Source organism: Engystomops pustulosus, chromosome 6 (assembly GCF_040894005.1).
Source record: "Engystomops pustulosus chromosome 6, aEngPut4.maternal, whole genome shotgun sequence".
Lineage (NCBI taxonomy): Eukaryota > Metazoa > Chordata > Amphibia > Anura > Leptodactylidae > Engystomops > Engystomops pustulosus.
The window spans coordinates 58,240,776-58,262,874 of NC_092416.1; the positions used below are offsets into that span (position 1 = coordinate 58,240,776).

A 22,099-nucleotide genomic window follows, 5' to 3' on the forward strand; every position below is an offset into this window, starting at 1 on the left:
GGTAAGGTCAAGAATGGTCACAATGAAACCACTGCTTTGTTATGTTAGCATTGGGGAAGATTTATCTTTGTTTTTGCTGGGCTTTCTGGGTGTAAAAAAAAGTTGCAAAAAAGTCCCATCAGCGTTATTTTGCGTCTTTTCATTGCTAAAAAGTGGCACAGGGCTATTCCAGCCACTTTACTACAATGGCATAAACATAGGTCTACTACTGGTGCAATCCTGTGCAAAGCCAGATTCATGACTTGCGACTTTTTTAAAAAGTTGCAAAAAAATAGTCACAAAATCACACCAGCCCCCTGCTAGTTTATACTGACTGGTAGCAAAGCTCCAAAGACAGACATAGAACTGTCCCATGGAGCCGCCTAATCATAAATTTCTCCTATTGTTTTGTTGGAAGGTCAAATCTGAGGTCCAGAGCACTCTGGAAGAGGTTTTCATGCAGGATATCGCTGTACTTGACACATTCATCTTTCCTTCAATTGCAACCAGTTGTCCTGTTCCTGCCCCCATAGCATGATGCTGCCACCACCATGTTGTATTTGGCAGGTGATGAGCAGCGCCTGGTTTTCTCCACATACCGCTTAGAATTAACACCAAAAAGTTCAATCTTTATCTCATTAGAACAGATCAAGGGAAAGCCAAAGGATGCACCCCGACGCGCGTTTCGTACCTTCTGACGAAGCATTTGTGCGAAACACGCGTCGGGGTGCATCATTTGGCTTTCCCTTGATCTGCCCAGTGTCAGTTCACCATGTTTTCGGGTAAGTGTGCAATAGCAAGATGATTTTTTCAATACTGGATGGTACCTCCAGTTCTGTGTATGGTTTACCTTCAATGCACATTGCCACTTTATCCCCTATTTATTTGGGTCTAATATTTGACTGCACTGTTATTACAGGCAGTCCCCGGGTTACATACAAGATAGGGTCTGTAGGTTTGTTCTTAAGTTGAGTTTGTATGTAAGTCGGAACTGTATATTTTATCATTGTAATCCCAACCAGAACTTTTTTGGTCTTTGTGACAATTGGATTTTAAAAATGTTGGGTTGTCATAAGAATCAATATTAACACTAAAGCTTCATTGCAGACACCTGTGATAACTGTTACAGCTGTTTATTGTAGCCTAGGACTAAAGTACAATAAATTACCAATATCCAGGGGTCCGTTTGTAACTAGGGGTCGTATGTAAGTCGAGTGTTCTTAAGTAGGGGACCGCCTGTATTGTCAACAATACTATTAGGACCCTGGGCCAATAGGAGTAGCCACTGGTCTCCTGTGCTGCCCTTTTTTCTATCTTGGGCTACTTGTGTCCCCCATACATTGCATTTATACTTTCCCACTTGAGGGATATATACACTCACCGGCCACTTTATTAGGTACACCTGTCCAACTACTCGTTAACGCTTAATTTCTAATCAGCCAATCACATGGCGGCAACTCAGTGCATTTAGGCATGTAGACATGGTCAAGACAATCTCCTGCAGTTCAAACCAAGCATCAGTATGGGGAAGAAAGGTGATTTGAGTGCCTTGAACGTGGCATGGTTGTTGGTGCCAGAAGGGCTGGTCTGAGTATTTCAGAAACTGCTGATCTACTGGGATTTTCACGCACAACCATCTCTAGGGTTTACAGAGAATGGTCCGAAAAAGAAAAAAAAAAACCAGTGAGCGGCAGTTCTGTGGGCGGAAATGCCTTGTTGATGCCAGAGGTCAGAGGAGAATGGGCAGACTGGTTTGAGCTGATAAAAAGGCAACAGTGACTCAAATCGCCACCCGTTACAACCAAGGTAGGCAGAAGAGCATCTCTGAACGCACAGTACGTCGAACTTTGAGGCAGATGGGCTACAGCAGCAGAAGACCACACCGGGTGCCACTCCTTTCAGCTAAGAACAGGAAACAGAGGCTACAATTTGCACAAGCTCATCGAAATTGGACAGTAGAAGATTGGAAAAACGTTGCCTGGTCTGATGAGTCTCGATTTCTGCTGCGACATTTGGATGGTAGGGTCAGAATTTGGCGTCAACAACATGAAAGCATGGATCCATCCTGCCTTGTATCAACGGTTCAGGCTGGTGGTGGTGTCATGGTGTGGAGAATATTTTCTTGGCACTCTTTGGGCCCCTTGGTACCAATTGAGCATCGTTGCAATGCCACAGCTTACCTGAGTATTGTTGCTGACCATATCCATCCCTTTATGACCACAATGTACCCAACATCTGATGGCTACTTTCAGCAGGATAATGCGCCATGTCATAAAGCTGGAATTTTCTCAGACTGGTTTCTTGAACATGACAATGAGTTCACTGTACTCAAATAGCCTCCACAATCACCAGATCTCAATCCAATAGAGCATCTTTGGAATTGAGGCAGTTCTGAAGGCAAAAGGGGGTCCAACCCGTTACTAGCATGGTGTACCTAATAAAGTGGCCAGTGAGTGTATGCTGAATTTATGTATTTACTTTCAATAAAGAGTATAATTTTAACAAATTAGTGTTGGTTGCCGCTCTGGTTCTTTTTTGGTAATCTTTCATATTTCTTACCCCGAGGAGAGGCTTTCATCAGCACACTATGCCATAAAGCCCCAGTGGGGCTGCAGTGGTAGATGACTTTGTGGAACTTTCTCCCATCTCCCTACTGTATCTCTGGAGCTCAGCCACAGTGATCTTGGGGCTCTTCTTTACCTCTTTTACCAAGACTCTTCTACCACGATTGCTTAATTTTGCTGGACAGTCAGGTTGGGAAAGAAATGTCGTTGTCACAAATTTCTTCTATTTAATTATTATGGAGGCCACTGTGCTGAAGAAATTCTTTATTAACCTTGTACCTTGCCACAATTCAGTATTTGAGATCCTTGGGCAGTTCCTTAGACCTCATGATTCTCATGTGCTCTGATATGCACTGTGAACCATAAGATCCAATATAGACAGGAGATAGATGAGAGAAAGTTCCACAAAGTCAACTATGACTACAGTAATCAAGTTCAATCAGATAAATTAAACACAATAAGATTCCAATAAAGAAATAGAAACATCTCAAGAAGGATCATAAGAAAATAGACAGCATGTGAGTTAAATATGAGTGTCACAGCAAAGGGTCTGAATACTTATGATGATGTGATATTTCACTTTTTCTTGTTTAATAAATTTGCAAAAATATCTGCGTTTCTGGTTTTTCCTGTCAAGATAGGGTGCAGAGTGTACATTAATGATCTAAAAAAATAACTTTTTTGATCTTATCAATTGGCTGCAATTTAATAAAGAGTGAAAAATGTAACAGGGTCTGAATACTTTATGCACCCATGATGTCATTAAGTGACCACCTTCTCCTCGTCTGTGCATGGTTCTTCTTACAACCTTTCCTCCATCATCATGAAGTTTTCATCTGTACACACAGTTTACTACATATCAGGTAATAATAACTAAGACAATCCTGTACATAACATATTGTACCTGAGGTCTGGATGATCAATCTCAATAGATACTGTGTACTGGATATTATAAGGGTTTTTTAGTTGAAATTCAAAGAATTCAGCGGTGCCCAGCGTAGCATAGACAGTGTAATTTGAGGTAATAGCCTGATTCAGCATAGTGGAGATACACTCTGCTTTGGTGCGTTCCCGGTACGCTTCAATGATCTGCAAATCTCTGGTGTGCTGAGTGCGCTCCTCATGATGAGACTGGAACAGGGGAAAAAAAGCAAGAAAACACAGAAAAACAGCTTAATAGTAATGTCTCACACAACAAAAAGTGGCACAGTGCCGAATGTATCCTTTGGCAGGACTGTTATTATATGTACTTTATACATTTGTTACATGTATAATTTGGGGGTCCGTTCATCTACCTACAGTTCTCACATGGGTCAGTCGGATTTCTGGATTTTGCATCTGCAAAGCTTTATAGTTATTAGGTATTAGTAGCTGAAAATGTATTCATTTTGGATGTAGAGAAAGTCCCATGAAACTACTGGATACTTTGATTCTGTATGAGAACCTGTCAGTAGGCCAGAAGGTAGCTAGGGTTTAGGGTGCTAAAACTTTTTTACATTGTTTGTGTTGGTTTCAGTAGGAGATTGTTGGGGGTCTGATGACTTCATTTCGCATTCACACAGTACATAATGAAGCTGAGGTCAGTACATCTAACCTCCCTGTGTATGCACCCGATGTACAGAGCATGCACTCAAAAGCATGGTGCCCTCATGTCAGCTTTACTATGTGCATGGGCACACTAAGCGGACTTAGGACCCCACCACCTTTTTTTTCTAGAATCCCAGGATCGCAGAGACTAGCACAGGATAGGTAAAAAATATTTAGGATTTAAGTATAAAGGGCCTTCTGAAGGGCTTGTCCATTATAGAAAATGTCATTTTATTAGAAGTACCCCCAAAAACATCAAACTTTCTATCCTAGTGATCTGATCTGTGGGAAATCCTGCCAGCAAATTCTTAACCTTGTAAAATCATCAGCTATGTTATATAAACGTATGCTAGAACCTCAAAACTAGATGCTTTTTAGTGATCACCCCTATCTACTGGGTCCAGAATGGGAACCGCTCCCCCCTTTTATTAAGATCTTAGGTATTTAACTCAATTTCATCCACAGATATTTGGATAATAACCCTGCACAGATGTTTCTCACTGTACATAAATTATAACTTGCTGGCACTGCTTAGTACTCAATATCTATTAATGTATTTGTCAGGTCGGCTACTAAATCTACCATGATTAATACATAAGAAATGATCAACTAATTTCTACAAAGCCTTGTAATTTATTCAGATGGAAAATTGCTTTATCCACAGTAAATTACTGCTAAGTTTTTACAGACAGATGGGTCGGGTGACGGCCAAAAAGCAAAAAAGTTTCTCCTGACACCAAAACAACCATTGAGTCAGCTTTTTCATATAAAAATAAATTAAAAATGCATTTTTCTGCTTCACGTATGAAATATATTGGTGTGTCCCAGACTAAATATACACAATATAGTATTATTCAGTTAGTCCAGAATTATAGGGACATGAATTATTAGATATTGTGGATCGTTGAAGAGGCAGTAAGGTAAAAGGGTTTCTGACTAGGTGGAGTCCTCCTGCTGGAAGCCACAGATCCATGCCACCCTTGTCTTCCTTAAAGGTCCGGACCCTCAGTAATCAGACACTTATCATCTATATGGTGAGCAGACAGCACAATGATCTGGAGCCGGGCTGGAATGTATATATTTAGATTTTATGACACAAGCTATAGGAATGGAAGATGTATTCCTACCTCTGCTGTGTGTTTTATACTTGTTACTGCTCATATTATTTAAAGTCTATGTATACCTCTGGGGCATTTTTATGACATTATTGCGCTAGATGCTTAATGGACTACAAATTATTTCCCCATTATGTTTGCTGTACTTTCGGTTTAGTTTCTCTTCTGTAGAGAAACAATCTCTATCTTTAACATCTCTCTTCTCCTTAGAGGTTAGAAACAAACATTTAGGGTACATTCACGCACACATATGCGGTATACGGCAGCGTGCTGGAGAAGAGGAGGGGTTAGAGCTGCTTCCCCCTCCCCTCTCCACAGAAAAGCTTCAGAAGGACGCACACGGGGGCATGCTCCATCTTATCCCGATGTACAACGCCGAACAGTGCCACATGTGTACATACAGCCGCCGGGCCGCCAATGGGTCTATGGGGACGCAAATTTGCAGCCGTATATACGTCCCCCAGACGGTCGTGTGAATAATGAGGCTTTATGCTGATATATGGACAGTCTGATAGGATTTCTCTGCACAAGCTACAGAGTCTATGGTTACACAGAGCCTAATGGCTTATATGTCCTGAGTGTCAGCCACCACTGACCAACTATTCATAGAAGATCCTCAGGATATTCCATAAATAGTTGTTTTAGGACAGTTTTATAAAGGGTATCTTTTTCCTCATTTTGAACAGGATCCTTAACTTTAGGGTTACACTCTCTCCAATTCATTCTATACACATTATGTAGGGCACCAGGCAGTGTCGTAGGAAGCCGCTATGGCTTGGATACAAGCACTGGATGATCATTCGTACTTACCAGCAGGAGTGATTTTCTCATTTTAGGGTCCTCCTGTGACTCGAGCTGTCTGACTGCCATCATCCTCTCCATTTTACGCTTCTGAGCGGCATCAGTCTCGCTGTTTGGTTGCTGGTACGCAATGCTTACCTCTTTCATACGGCTGTACAGCATTGCTGCCAGCTCACTGTCTAGGTCAGCCAACTTCTGTGCTTGGGAGATATTTTTCCCTGCCAAAGATGTATGAAAGGGGTTTTCAATAAAATGATTACAGGGCTGAATCTCACAATGGCTGGCCATTAGACATAATTGAGCATACGGTGACTTTTGCAATGTGTGCTTTTAGGACTAACTGCAATACAAGGTAAGCCATATTGTGTGTGGCTGACAGCACTATGAAGTACGGATGATTAAGCTTGATTGTCCTATTGTAATAGTGGCCCTTTAAATAAGGTTTAGCTCCGTCATCGCAGAGACTGAAAAGTTGGATACTTCAGGATTTTCCATACAGAAAAGAGACATTTTTTTACTTTTTATAAGTGCTAGGTGCTGAATTGTATTACTGATTGGCATATACACAGGAAATACACCAAAATAAGTTAAAGGGACTATCACCAGATTTTACCTCATAAAACTCAGGTAGGGTATGAAATGTCCTGTCTGTTTGTGTAAAATCTTGTCTGGTTATCCATTATAAAAGTGAAAATAAGCTGAGAAGAGTCAGTTTAGAGTCTGCCGGTATCACTTCTATACCTAGAAACATACTTTGGTGTCATATTAAAGAAAAGAATTTCATTTAAGACCGACCCAGGCGAGAGCGAGATACAGCTAGTTGAAAAAATAGATGGGAACAGGATCATTATCTGCTGCTTGTTCCAACAATGAATTTAACTGCCTGTATCTCTGTTTCTGTAACTCATGAGCCACAAGCCTCATGTGATTGGAAATATTAGATCCTTATCTTTAATATAACATCAGGTTTCGGGGGAACTACAGAGCCAAAGATGGGGGCAGCTGAAGCGCCACTCCTCTTCAGCCTCTAAGCTGGACTCATCTCAGGCAAAAATGACTCTTCTGCTCATTTTCGCATGACTTTGGACGTGATTTTCATTCTTTACCCGAGGGAGCCAGTAGTTTATTGAGGTAAAATCAGGTAAAAGGTTCACTTTAATATTCCACCATATTTGATCACTATGCTATGTTTTAATAAAATTTTCTATACAGGCAGTCTCCGAGTTATGTACAGGATAGGTTCTGTAGGTTTGTTCTTAAGTTGAATTTGTATGTAAGTCGCAACTGTATATTTATAATTGTAACCCCATATACTTGGTCTCTGTGACAATTGGATTTTACAGTAAATTACCAATTACCAGAGGGCCGTTGTAACTAGGGGTCGTCTGTAAGTCGGGTGTTCTTAGGGGACTGCCTGTACTTGTAACTTTCTAAACATATCTTGATAGAAGGAAGGAATTTAACATGTAATTCTATGCCTGTGTAAAATATTTTAAGCTCTATATCAGAAAACAGAGCTGTGACCACTAACAGCATACCATAGGGGAGAATCCTGCACAAGGATTAAACTGTAAACAGACAGTATGCATTAATCTCCCCCTAGTGGTGACTGGTGGTAGGTAGAATGTTATCATTTAAAAAAAAAACTACTTCTGAAGTTCTGTATAAAGGCAGTCCCAGGGGTACGGATAATATTGGTTTTGGGGGTTTGTTCGTAAGTTGAATTTGTATGTAAGTTGGAACTGTATATGTTATAATTGTAACCCCAGTTACATCTGTAAGTCTATCTTGTTTAGGTGTCAGTGATCACTGTACCTTTTGTCATTCCATTTATTAACTTGATGAACTGAATGTGGATCATTGTATGCAAATGTAATTGTAGAAGGACATGGAAAAAGTGTTTTTTTTAAATTAATATTCCATATAATGATCCACAATGATCATCATGTTAATAAAAAGAATTCTGAAGGTACAGTGAACACATTAGTTTAGTGGAAACATGGATACCAATCACTACTGGTACTAACATCTATATTCCCATAGATTAGGCCATATAATAGTTCACAATACTTACTACCCAAAGTTCGGCTTAAAAACAAACTTCCGCCATGAAAGCTGCTTCGTCCATCGTGTGCAGTTATAACGCGAGATCTTGGAGCAGGTAGCATGCCAGAGGACTTAAATCTTTGGTCAGCAACGCGTCCTATAAAAAGAATATACAGGCAGTCCCCGGGTTACATACAAGATAGGGTCTGTAGGTTTGTTCTTAAGTTGAGTTTGTATGTAAGTCGGAACTGTATATTTTATCATTGTAATCCCAGCCAGAACTTTTTTGGTCTCTGTGACAATTGGATTTAAAAAATGTTGGGTTGTCATAAGAATCAATATTAACACTAAAGCTTCATTACAGACACATTTGATAACTGTTACAGCTGTTTATTGTAGCCTAGGACTAAAGTACAATAAATTATCAATATCCAGAGGTCCGTTTGTAACTAGGGGTCGTATGTAAGTCGAGTGTTCTTAAGTAGAGGACCGCCTGTAATACTGAAATTATAAATATAGGGGTGTAACTACAGGGGTAGCAGCCATAGTAGCTACTACGGGGCCCTGCCATCCAACCTGCCACACGAAAGTATGGAGGCGGTGCACTCTTACAAACATATTATGCTGCATATTGTATATGACATATTGATATATGATGCATATAACAGTGCACATATTGCACATCAGTGCACATGAGGAAGTGGAATGACAGGAATATGGACCTCTCAATTTTACTTCCTGCAGTCTACTTCCGTAATGTGGTCAGCAGCTGGGACATATCTGTGTCCACTGACACCAACCTGGGATAAGAAGATCGGCTGACAGTGGTATATACATATGTGTATAAATGTATGTGTGTGCATTTACTGTATGTGTAGGTATATGCTGTATATGCTATACATGTATAAATATGTGCGTATAAGTGTATACATGCATGCTTGTAACAGTGTAGAGCCGGGGTCAGGAACCTTTTTGGCTGAGAGAGCCATGAACATCACATATTTTAAAATGTAATTCTGTGAGAGCCATACAATATGGACATGCTTTCCAGTAGATAGGTAGCCACGGCACATTTCCCCCAGTAAATAGGTAACCAAGCACATGGCCCCCCAGCAGATAGGTTTCCACAGTTCATTACCCCCAGTAAATAGGTAGCCGCATCACATTACCCCCAGTAAATAGGTAGCCACGGCACATGCCCCCCAGTGGATAGGTAGCTCCAGTACATGCCCCCAATATATAGGTAGCCACAGCACATAGCCCGCAGTAGATAGGTAGTCTGAGTACAAGCCCCCAGTAGATGGGTAGCCACAGCAAATACCTCCCAGTGGACAGGTAGCCCCATCACATGCCCCCAGGACCCACTAGATAGGAAAGCACATGCCTCCCGATAGATAGGCAGTGCCAGCACATACTTGCCCCCAGCAGATAGGTAGTCACATAAAAAAGGGAATACCCGCCTACTTGCTCTCCCTTCAGTGGCTTCTCATCACCCCTGCGCTCTTCTCTATGATTCAGGTGCCACTGCTATTGTTGCTTAGGCAATGGCACCTGGGTCATAGAAAGGAGTGGATGCTACTCTACTCTATGACACAGGCGCTGTCACCTAAGCAAAGGTGCGGTGATGGCACCTTGGTCACACAAAAAACGCAGGCAGTGGTAACATCCCGGCCTGCATCCAATGGCCATCGCTGTGTGTGTCTTAGATGTACACACTGCTGATCGCTATTAGTCAATGATTTGTCTGAGAGCCAGATGCAGCCATCAAAAGAGCCACATATGGCTCCCGAGCCGTAGGTTCCCTACCCTACCCCTGGTGTAGAGTGTAGAACTTTTAATTTAACAAGTTTATTTTAGAAGGGAGGAGGCCATGAATACGCCTCCCTTCTCTTACGTGATTCTCTGGCTACCTGATTCTGGCGCATGCGCACGCAAAAACACATAATAAATGCATGTGAAACCTCCAAAGAAGCTTTTTTTAGCGCAAACTTAGAAGACAATCTGGCACAGATAGAGTAATATATCTGGGGCATTATATGTATTTTTAAAGGAGTCAAAATGACATATTCCCTTCAGTAATGCAAAGCTGCTGCATTATTCTCCAAAGCCAAACTAGAGAATAGTATTTAGTAATTAAATAAACAAAAAGACAAGGAAGGAGAATATAATTATTATGTTGTTGTTATTTCTTACACATTTCTGCTCTTTATTATTTCTAGTGTATGTTGTTTTTTTTTATTAACATATCTCAGATCTAACAAAAGAAAAATCTCATCAAGAGACGACATGCCACAGGATGTGTTGTTTTGTATAAATCCGCCTGGATAATGATACTATTAGCTACTCCCCTAACACCCATGAAAGGCACACGTTCTGCGGCGTGTAACAAAGCAGATAAGTGTTGCAATTACGATTTCAATCTCCTGCTACACACTCCTTGTTTTCATTATATAACCGTGCATCTTATTAATTCATCAAAATGACCCATATTACCAATAAAAAAATCAAAAAGAATAACATATGACAACATTTCTATACAACAACTCCAGAATGTAGCGGCGGCTTTGATGTCTGACTCAGCCTCCAGTGGCTTTACAGTGCACATCTCTAAAAGCTTGACAACTTCAAAGAGTGAAAAATCCATGTTGTCAACATACAGCACTTCCAACATCAGCCGCTCTCTCAAAAACCGAGATGCATTTAACTTTCTGTACAAGGGGATGTTTTATGGATGTCTACGACTCAATCCATTACTTCTTCTAGGGGATAATTTTACTCCGTTTTAGTAGAGAACTCACAGCAGGGTAGAAGGGGGAACATAGACATAAAAATCACCCAATAAAGACAAAGGGGCTCCCTGACGCTCCACATCTTATCCTATGGAGTCCAAGGATGAGGTATCCTATTATTATAGAATTTATTTTTGTTTGTACAATACATTTCTATTGTCATTTAAGTATTGAGCTACTATCAATTGTTCTGAGCAATATCAAAGTCAGGACTGAAAATTGTCTTCTATGTAATTAAAGAACAACTACTTCTGAACAATAAAGTCACCATATGAAGAAAATGTTTACTGTGTGGTATGTCTACAATTCTGGTTTAGAAGAGACTACATTTTTCTCTCTCATGTTTTTTAGAATTTTCTGTAATTCTTTTAAAAAATTCCATCTTTTGGGATTATAAAAGTAACATGCACTAGTAGAAAATATAAAGGAGTCTCGGCACATAGTAAACATCCAGCCCTACAAAATGTCACTTTTATCTCCTCTCTACTTATAGAGACTGAATGGTTGGTCCATTATAGTCAATTGCCAATCACAAAAAAAATCATAGGTATCATAGTAGCTAAGGTTAAAAAAAAAAAAAGACATTCTATTAATCCTACAGTGTTGATCTAGACTAAGGCAAAAGAATGGCCCATAAATTACAACACGATATGGCAGTCATTATAACTCCCTGGATCAACATCAACTGTTTGCTAAATATATTGTCCTGAAGAAGTCATCCAGACCCCTAATAAACATGTACTGAGTATCATCAATGACAACCTACTACGGTGGAGAGTCACACAGTCTCACTGTTATTATAGTAAAGAATCCCTGTCCCTCATAAAGCCGCCTCTCTTTTAGCCGTAGAGGAAGCCCCATGTCTATGGCGATGGTAGAACCGCCTCTCCTCTAGCTGTAGGGGAAGCCTCAGGCCTATGGCGATGGTAGGACTGCCTCTCCTCTAGCTGTAGGGGAAGCCTCAGGCCTATGGCGATGGTAAAACGGTCTCTCCTCTAGCCGTAGAGGAAGCCCCATGTCTATGGCGATGGTAGAACGGCCTCTCCTCTAGCTGTAGGGGAAGCCCCAGGTCTATGGCGATGGTAAAATGGTCTCTCCTCTAGCTGTAGAGGAAGCCCCAGGTCTATAGCGATGGTAGAACCGCCTCTCCTCTAGCTGTAGAGGAAGCCCCAGGTCTACGGTTATGGTAGAACCGCCTCTCCTCTAGCTGTAGAGGAAGCCCCAGGTCTATAGTGATGGTAGAACTGCCTCTCCTATAGCTGTAGAGGAAGCCCCAGGTCTATAGCGATGGTAGAACTGCCTCTCCTCTAGCTGTAGAGGAAGCCCCAGGTCTATAGCGATGGTAGAACCGCCTCTCCTCTAGCTGTAGAGGAAGCCCCAGGTCTATAGCGATGGTAGAACCGCCTGTCCTCTAGCTGTAAAGCAAGCCCCAGGTCTATAGCGATGGTAGAACCGCCTTTCCTCTAGCTGTAGAGGAAGCCCCAGGTCTATAGCGATGGTAGAACCGCCTCTCCTCTAGCTGTAAAGCAAGCCCCAGGTCTATAGCGATGGTAGAACCGCCTCTCCTCTAGCTGTAGAGGAAGGCCCAGGTCTATAGCGATGGTAGAACCGCCTCTCCTCTAGCTGTAGAGGAAGCCCCAGGTCTATAGCGATGGTAGAACCGCCTCTCCTCTAGCCGTAGAGGAAGCCCCAGGTCTATAGCGATGGTAGAACCGCCTCTCCTCTAGCTGTAGAGGAAGCCCCAGGACTATAGCGATGGTAGAACCGCCTCTCCTCTAGCTATAGAGGAAGCCCCAGGTCTATAGCGATGGTAGAACCGCCTCTCCTCTAGCTGTAGAGGACGCCCCAGGTCTATAGCGATGGTAGAACCGCCTCTCCTCTAGCTGTAGAGGAAGCCCCAGGTCTATAGCGATGGTAGAACCGCCTCTCCTCTAGCTGTAGAGGAAGCCCCAGGTCTATAGCGATGGTAGAACCGCCTCTCCTCTAGCTATAGAGGAAGCCCCAGGTCTATAGCGATGGTAGAACCGCCTCTCCTCTAGCTGTAGAGGAAGCCCCAGGTCTATAGTGATGGTAGAACTGCCTCTCCTATAGCTGTAGAGGAAGCCCCAGGTCTATAGCGATGGTAGAACTGCCTCTCCTCTAGCTGTAGAGGAAGCCCCAGGTCTATAGCGATGGTAGAACCGCCTCTCCTCTAGCTGTAGAGGAAGCCCCAGGTCTATAGCGATGGTAGAACCGCCTGTCCTCTAGCTGTAAAGCAAGCCCCAGGTCTATAGCGATGGTAGAACCGCCTTTCCTCTAGCTGTAGAGGAAGCCCCAGGTCTATAGCGATGGTAGAACCGCCTCTCCTCTAGCTGTAAAGCAAGCCCCAGGTCTATAGCGATGGTAGAACCGCCTCTCCTCTAGCTGTAGAGGAAGGCCCAGGTCTATAGCGATGGTAGAACCGCCTCTCCTCTAGCTGTAGAGGAAGCCCCAGGTCTATAGCGATGGTAGAACCGCCTCTCCTCTAGCCGTAGAGGAAGCCCCAGGTCTATAGCGATGGTAGAACCGCCTCTCCTCTAGCTGTAGAGGAAGCCCCAGGACTATAGCGATGGTAGAACCGCCTCTCCTCTAGCTATAGAGGAAGCCCCAGGTCTATAGCGATGGTAGAACCGCCTCTCCTCTAGCTGTAGAGGACGCCCCAGGTCTATAGCGATGGTAGAACCGCCTCTCCTCTAGCTGTAGAGGAAGCCCCAGGTCTATAGCGATGGTAGAACCGCCTCTCCTCTAGCTGTAGAGGAAGCCCCAGGTCTATAGCGATGGTAGAACCGCCTCTCCTCTAGCTGTAGAGGAAGCCCCAGGTCTATAGCGATGGTAGAACCGCCTCTCCTCTAGCTGTAGAGGAAGCCCCAGGTCTATAGTGATGGTAGAACCGCCTCTCCTCTAGCTGTAGAGGAAGCCCCAGGTCTATGGTGATGGTAGAACTGCCTCTCCTCTAGCTGTAGAGGAAGCCCCAGGTCTATGGTGGTGGTAGAAGCGCCCCACTGCTAGGCATAGATGATCCACTCTTGTTCTGGTCACAGGCCAAGGTACAGAAAGATCATTAGAAAGATCCCTGTATTGCCTATATACATGAACTGCCATTTTATTTTCCATTTTATAATATAAAAGGGCAAAGATCATAGTGGTCAGAAAATATTTGGTGGTATATACAAGAAAGACAATGTCGGCACTTATTCAGCAACAAGGCAAAAAAAACTTCCAAGATCTAGGTGTTCATTTGCTAGTTCCCCAAAATGTAGCATTCATTTTACATAGGAGAAGAAAAGGGGGAACAGGGTTGAAGAAATATTTGAATATATTGAAAAATCATTAGTGCCGAATAATCCTGATACACTGCGGTTTTGTTAAAATTGTTTGCTCCAATTCACTAATTCTTTATAGATGCATTAAGAAGTGTGAAGACCCTTTAAACAACAATCTGGATCTCTACATCTCCCAGAACCATATAAATTCAAAGACCACAAAGACTTCAGATATCTTTTATCACACAATGTTTGAGTCTGGCTAAAGTTCACCTTTAATAATGAATGTTTCTGCAGGCTCCACGAGAGGTGTTGCTTGTAGCTTTAGGGCCAAAATGCAAAATTTATAATAGGGTCGTAACCTACCAAGCACCATTTGTTATACTGGTGTATTATACAACAAAAGGGGCTTGGGGGCATGCGTTCTTAGATGTATCTACTTATTGTGTACCCACTTTAGCTACACTCTATAATACCTAAGAATAGGAAGGAGATATGATACTGCTCTATTGAAAGCTGAGCTTACTGTGTTGTACTGAACCCCGTATACTCTAACATCTGAAAGCAACATTACGTAAAATGTTACAATATATTAAATCAGGTTTTACAGAAGTCCATACCCATGTATAATTTAATCTCTACCCTCTTGTTTCCTCCACGTCAACGTCTTGGCAAAAACTATGAATGTTTTTGCAGGATAAATGAACAATTTCCTTGTAGAATTTGCTGCTTTGCAGTTCTCTGAATCTATGTTTTTTCATGCTGAATTGTAAATTATTTAGAGACTGCAATGAGGCAAAATGCAGAATAGTTACTGAAATTACATGTTCACTTTAGCCAGGTTACAAAATGTGTAGATAAAGTATATTATTATGGGGAACTCAATTTGAAGTCTATTTCTTGCTAATTCAGCTGTTCATCTTCTAGATTTTGATCACTCTCAGTTTTTAGGATAGGCATCCATATGAGGACTGAGGGAGCAGCTGTTCTGTCACCTGGTCGCTCAGAAGATCTGTACAGCATGAAACATGGGCTGGTATTGTGTCATGCTGACCACATTTACTGCCTAAGGCAAATATGCCCATTACATGCTGTATGCACAGTACTTTATAACAAGACATCATTTTTACTATTGTAGAACCAGCTTGAACACCACTATGTATCACCTAAAGGGCTTGAACCATCTATTTAAGTTATAAACTATCCACAGGAAAGGGATAACAAGCTGACCAGTGAGGGTTTAATAAACAGTAGTTTATTTAAAAAATATCAGAATTTTTTTTGTAAAACATGTTTGGATTGTACAGTACTGTGTCTGTGAGAACCTGCTAGCTGCTAAAAAAAAACCCTTTGGAGAGAGGTTCCTTTAAAAAAAAAAATCACATTTTTTTACTGTAACTTAAACAGTGTATATTCTATTTGTCGGTGACAGGATTCAAGAGATATGACCGTTCAAAGTTTCACACCATCAAGACATACAAATGCTATTTGAATTGGGAATGTGCAAATATGACCTATATAGCTGTATGGTGTGAAGGTGCGGTCACACATCACGTTTAACGCAGGTGTTTAAAAACACATTGCAACATCTGAAGAGAGATTTGCCTAATTAAACAGCTGTTAACACTTGCGTTTACAAAATGCAAATATTAACGCTTATGTTAACATTGTGTTAACAAATGCATCCATAATTTAATGTTAACGCAAGCATTAATGCATTAATGGTTGCGTTTTGTAAACGCAAGTGTTAACAGCTGTTAACAAATCTCTCTTCAGTTGAGGCTCCTTGTGGAAATAAACCACAGATGAATTCATTTATAAAAGGACTGATATTTAGCAGAAAGGCCTTACTATAAGGCCGGCGGCACAAGTGGCGTTTTGAACACGGTTTTTGGGCCGTTTTTAAGCAGTTCGTTAAAAAACGCATGCATTTTTTAATGGACTGCTTAAAAACGTCCCAAAACGTGTTCAAAACGTCATGTGTGCCACCGGCCTAACCTCTAGCTATTGATCAGGTGTAGGTACAGCCTGGAAAGTAGTGCCAATAGTTATAAATTTAACCCTGTGTACGGGGCACCTCTGCAACAATGTGCATTTCCACCTGATGTTCATGCTTATGTAGAGGGGACACATTTTGCAATGTAAAATATACCATTTTACACAATACAGAATATATAATATGACTAGCAACAAAGGAAACATGACTTCATAAGTCAGTCAACGAATAATAATTTGGTAGACATAGGTAAGAGGTCTTCAGAATCTCCTATAATGCATAGTGCCAACACACCGTAAATCATAAGTAGCCAGAAATCCTCTATTCATTTCAATATGACCTAGATTCACAATACATTCAAATGAGAGCAGGGGATTAGCAGTCATTCATGAGTCAGGGCTTACAGCGGATGCTTCCTAAGACAGTGGGTATTGAGGCTGCGTGCCTACGTGGTGCCTACAGTGCAGACCATGAAGTCTATAGAAACGTATACAGGGCATTGTACATTATGATAAAGGCTGCTTTTTTACAGGCACAGTTTTATGGAACTAGGTGATCTGCTCCCACTGACATTTTACTGGTGACAGGTTTTGGATTTTGTGCATCGCTCCCTCCATAAGCTTATCTTTCCCCTGCAGGCAATGTATGAAGAAGTACGATAATGGCAATTTAACTTTTAATATAGCTAATCTTTCTTATGAAGATTAGATGTCAGAATCATAAAGAGGCCGCATTGTTTAACTGTATATTTTAGAATTAAATACAAGCTTTGGAAGCAATATGATAAAATATCAGGGCACAGTTTCAAACCATTGCCCATATTTATCCATATGTATAAAATCCATGCTTATTTCCACCAATGGATGTATTAAAGGAACAATCCAGTAGCAGCAGATTCATTGAATTATACCTTGTGCAGAGCCTGAAGGGAGGAGCAGGATTCTAGGCTCTATCAAGGTTCTGGATATTGGATAATTTACCAATATACATACATTCAAAGTTCATCACTGCTTTCTCGATATGTGAAGTGAAGCCTCCTTTTACCTCATCAGCCAGACAGTCCTGACCATAAAATGGCCACAGATGGAGGGTCATGTGATCTATATCTATCTATGAGCAATCGCCCTGCCAGGACCTTTATCTTATATTCTTGAATACTATCACAATGTCCTGGCAAGATGATTTCTTATGGACAGTTAGAGATCACATGACCCTCCATCTGCGGCCATTTTATGGACAGGAATGTCTGGCTGATGAGGAAATAGACAGGAGGCTTTACTTTACATATAAAGAAATCATTCCAGAACTATTAATAGATGTATATTGGTAAATTTCCTAATATCCCCCCTCACACTTACACACACTAACAAAAAACATGAGGCAAAGTGGCCAACCCCTTTAATGGAAAAGTGACATAAAATATGAGCATAGTCTTGGCTTGCTCCTCAACATCTTCAGATCATATATTCCTTAGTCACTGAAGACCTGGAGACATATGGCAATGACAAGCTGCTTGCGGCCTGCACCTGGTCAGTGCCTGGGCACCAGAGACACAGAATAATACATTTCTTACACTCTTGATATTATATATTTCCTTAGGATACGATTAACCTCTTAAAGACATGCCAGACAGGAACTTAGTAGGAGATAACCAGCCATAAGAGGCAGTAAATGTAGAGTCTACAGTAAGGAGCATTTTCGGATGGCGTCCCATTACCGTACGTGCTAAACATCATCCTGTCACAGTAATTAATAGAGTTAAAGTGATTTCCCATTACCTCGCCAGTCACATGTACAGGCTGCTCATATTTTGGTTTCCATAAGAGCAAACACTAATAAAGTTAATTGCTTAATAGCTCAATAAAATAAAAAAGAAGCTGTAATAAATGGAAAACTTCACTTCTGGGAAGAGCGGCAGTAATAGAGCTCTACTTTCACATGATGAGAAACATGAAATCCTATTCTAAGTACTGAAATCAGAAAAGAAATGAGCTTTGTGCTTCTTTTTTCCTCCTAAAATGAATACACAGCTCATTATTAGACAGCACTTAGAAATTAGAGAACATTGTGTGGGAGATTTTTTTTCTCTCAGCAATTACGGCTATACGGAATGTATTATATTAAGACAAAATCAAGACAATGTATGTCCCAAACATCTCAGACTGTGTCTGCTCCACAATCAGATTATTTATCACTGACTCCTTGTACTTCATATATAATGTCCGAAGCAACCTCTCAAAAAAAGTTTAGATTTTTCAAGAGCTCAATATGCAATAAAAACCATAATGTGATTGGCTGCAATGGGAAAAATGTTTTTCTTTTTGTTTAGTCTTTTTGTCTCCCTTTATCCTTTTTTTGTACACTATTTAGCAACTATTCATTTCCCAAACATCTTAATAGTGTTTGATGATACAAAGTTCCATGTCAGGGGGGTGATGAATATGATGTCTGGACTTATGTACTTACTGGACTTATGTACTGGACCATGGTAATGTTGGTAGCCTTGTGGGGGAGTGGGGGGCTTGGTACTGAATAGTTAAACATCCAGTTTATCTTATTGGAATACATTCACATCTCAGACAGAGCTTTAATTTTCCTAGATAATATTTCCATATGTATAAACAACAGACCTTAAAGAGGACTTGTCACCAAAGTTTTACCACTCTGACTAAAAATTCCTGCTGATAAAGGGTTACAAGTCCTCCCCATACACCTAAAATTAGCTGCCAGTGAAACACTGTACCTCAATTACAGACATTTTTCTGATATGAAAATGAGCTTTTTTGACTCATGTCTGCTGGCTCTGACTCTCTCTCCCAGGCTGCCAGTGATCCACGCCCCCTTATTTTGATTGGCAGCTCTGTGTCTCTTCAATCACTGCCCTTCCTCCTTGTACTTAGGGACAGTCTGCTAATATTCAACTACAGACATATAAGTCTCTATTTACTTATAGGAAATATTGTGTAAATTTTTTTACATGGTGCCTTGTGTTACATTCATGTCATGTGGCCAGAGTGAAATCATTGCAGGTCCTTTAGCCTTCTAATAATAGCAAACTGTACCCCATGTATGTGATCACATAAAATCACAGCAGCCTCCGCAAAGATGGAGAAGTGTAGAAGTCAATGGGGGCTGTGACTTCATGTGGTCAGATACATGCATGGGGTACAGTTTGCTATTGTTAAGAGGCTAGAAGGACCTGACATGATATCAACCTGGTTACATAACATGAACTGCTAAATAGTAAGGAGGCATAAGGCATGAGGAGGAGCAGCTGGGATGAGCTGGTGGGCAAAACACGCCTCCTCTGATGCCAGGTAACAGAAGATGAAAGGTGATTTATGTGGATGTAACCAAGACAATTTTTAGCTAAAAGAAGAGTGTCAGGTAGTTAATAGGGCTCTATAGGAACCTGTCACTGGCTGTGAAAATGTGATGATGGGTTCCCTTTGAAACAGCAAGCTACACTATCATAGTCAGTGAAATAAGTCAGATCAATGCATTCTGTTTTTCTGCCACAGATAGTATAGTGTAAACAGTACGTTAGTTCTTATGCTCCCTCTAGTGCTAGGTTCAGACTGCAGATTCAGGTTTTATCATTTAAAGCATTGTTTTCCAGACTGTGGATAATGAACCCCTTGGAGGGATTGCAAGCTAGTCACCATTGTGCATCCTGTGCTGCGGTAGAACCTGTAAACTGCAGAAGAGACCAAACAGAAGTGAAAAAACAGAAGCGGGGCGAGGAGATTGTGTGAAAAATGTTACTGCAGTGGTTTGAGTTAAAGTAAAATGAGATTTAACATCTTCTAGGCCGTCTTCCGTATTTATGTCTTAACAAAAAAGGCATTAAAGATGGTCCTACTATCCAAGAGGGAGGTCACCGGGGCTACACCGATAATGAGAATGGGGTTACTGTTTCTCTGTTTTTATGTAGGGATGGTCAGGCATGCTCAATTCAGCTCCATCGCTTGGACTGAAGGAGATTGCCAAGTGCAGTGAGGTATAATAAAGATGGAGTTATTTAGAATAAACAGGCAGATAAATGGTTTATAAACCCCTTAGATGTGTGCGTACTGCCTGCAGCCATTACAGTGCTGTCAGTAATAATACTAGAGTATAACAGAATATAATAGATTACAACACAGTAAGTCCCAGGAATGTCTGACAATGAACCCTCAGCTGTAAGCGCTTCATTCCTCCAAAATTAGAAAGGAATTAAAACATGAGATGCTGCAAATTTGTTGAAAGTGGTTAAATATAATTTATGTGAAACCCTATAGAAATAAATAATAAACCTATAAAATATTCCTTACCAACGTTCCCCATGCGCAGGTGGAGTCGCCCTTTTATAACAGTATGGACTCCTATAGGTTTGACCACTCCTTGCTTGGAGATGTCTCCGCTCATCGCCATGGTCTCCTGCTCGTATTCCGTGGTGATGACTTCCAGTTCATGTGACACCTGCACGGCTGTGCGACCTTGGCGTAGTAAATGCTATAACATAAAATGAGAGCCATATATCAACATGTGTAACACAGAATATGGCTCATAACTGCTGTGTGTATTCTCTCTCGGCTTATTTATGAGGCATGTTCTTCTCCTTGAGCTGAGCTGTGGACTTTGTATAAATCTTCCAACACAAGTCAATAATAGGATCTAGTAGCTTGTTCAGTATAATATTTCATTTCCACTGACTATAAATAGGGGCTTGAAAGAAATTAGGGGGAAAATTACTGAAAAAATTGCAGTTTTTTATTACTATTTTTATTACTTGTTATCATTTAAAGTGTTTGGTGTATTCCAATATTTTGGGGCTAGGTGACTGTTTTCTTATAGAATGTTTGAGTTCTTGTTTTATTACATTCAAAATATTGCTCGTTATGACTCAGGTTATGTTTTGTGAAATGTATGTTTTGGCCTTTGAGATAAAATAAGAAGATTTGCAGGAAAATAAGTTAAAATGTGTAGCACAAATCCCTCTGATTCTATCAATTACCATATACATATTTACTGGTGATGCTTTTTTTCTTAAACATATCCAGAGTTATTTTTTAAATACGTTAGTGTTATCTGTAAAAAAAAAAAAAAAAATCTCTCTATCTCTGACTTTCAACACTTGAAACTTTAGTTCTCAGTGGGGATGTCCTGCAGCCAGAGGGGCCTGGCAATGCCTCTCTTCTTTCTGCATGTTTGGCTGAGCCTGTGTGGATGTATATAGGGTTAAGGTGTATTTGTATCTTTAATGGAAATCTACCATAACTTTTATGTTTGTAAACCACTAATACTGCTGGTTATCTCCCAGCACTTTTATTATATACATACACAAGTGGACAAAATTGTTAGTACCCCTCATTTAATGAAAGAATAAGCCAAAATGGTCACAGAAATAACTTGCACCTCATAAAATAAAAAAAATATATTAGATTTTTATGAAAATGATCAAATGAAAGAAAGACATGGCTTTTCAACCATGCTTAAAAATAATTTTTTTAAAAATAAAACACATGAAACAGGTCTAGGCAGAAATGATGGTTCCCTTAACTAACTATTTAGCAATATATAACATATATATTAACAACCTTTTGAGGCAATCAGTGCAATCAAACGCGTTCTGGAACTGTCAATGAGACTCATCTCTCCGCAGGTATTTTGGGCCACTCCTCATGAACAAACTGCTCCAGTTGTCCGGGTTTGAAGGGTTCCTTTTCCAGACTCCATATTTCAGCTCCTTCCAAAAAGGCTTAGTAGGATTTAGATCGGGTCTCATAGTCCAATGTTTTCCCCTTAGCCATTCAGGGGTGTTTTAGCTGTGTGTTTTGGGTCATTATCCTGTTGCAAGACCCATGACCTGCGACTGAGACCAAGCTTTCTGAGACTGGACAGCACATTTCTCTCTAGAAACTCTTGATAGTCTTGAGATTTAATTGTACCTTTCCAGATT

At 40.9% G+C, this 22,099-nt stretch overlaps 1 protein-coding gene across 4 annotated transcripts in view; it reads right to left on the minus strand.

The window, feature by feature from the left end:
- The window catches only part of NPHP4 (nephrocystin 4), a 175,953-nt gene that overhangs the window by 22,237 nt on the left and 131,617 nt on the right, over positions 1-22,099 (minus strand). For all 4 annotated transcript variants that reach the window (XM_072156210.1, XM_072156209.1, XM_072156212.1 and 1 more), the window contains exons 18-21: positions 20,472-20,652; positions 8,121-8,249; positions 6,056-6,264; positions 3,448-3,674 (exon numbers count right to left, since the gene is read on the minus strand). In XM_072156210.1, coding sequence (XP_072012311.1) covers positions 3,448-3,674; positions 6,056-6,264; positions 8,121-8,249; positions 20,472-20,652 — 746 coding nt within the window. The remainder of the gene's footprint in view (positions 1-3,447; positions 3,675-6,055; positions 6,265-8,120; positions 8,250-20,471; positions 20,653-22,099) is intronic.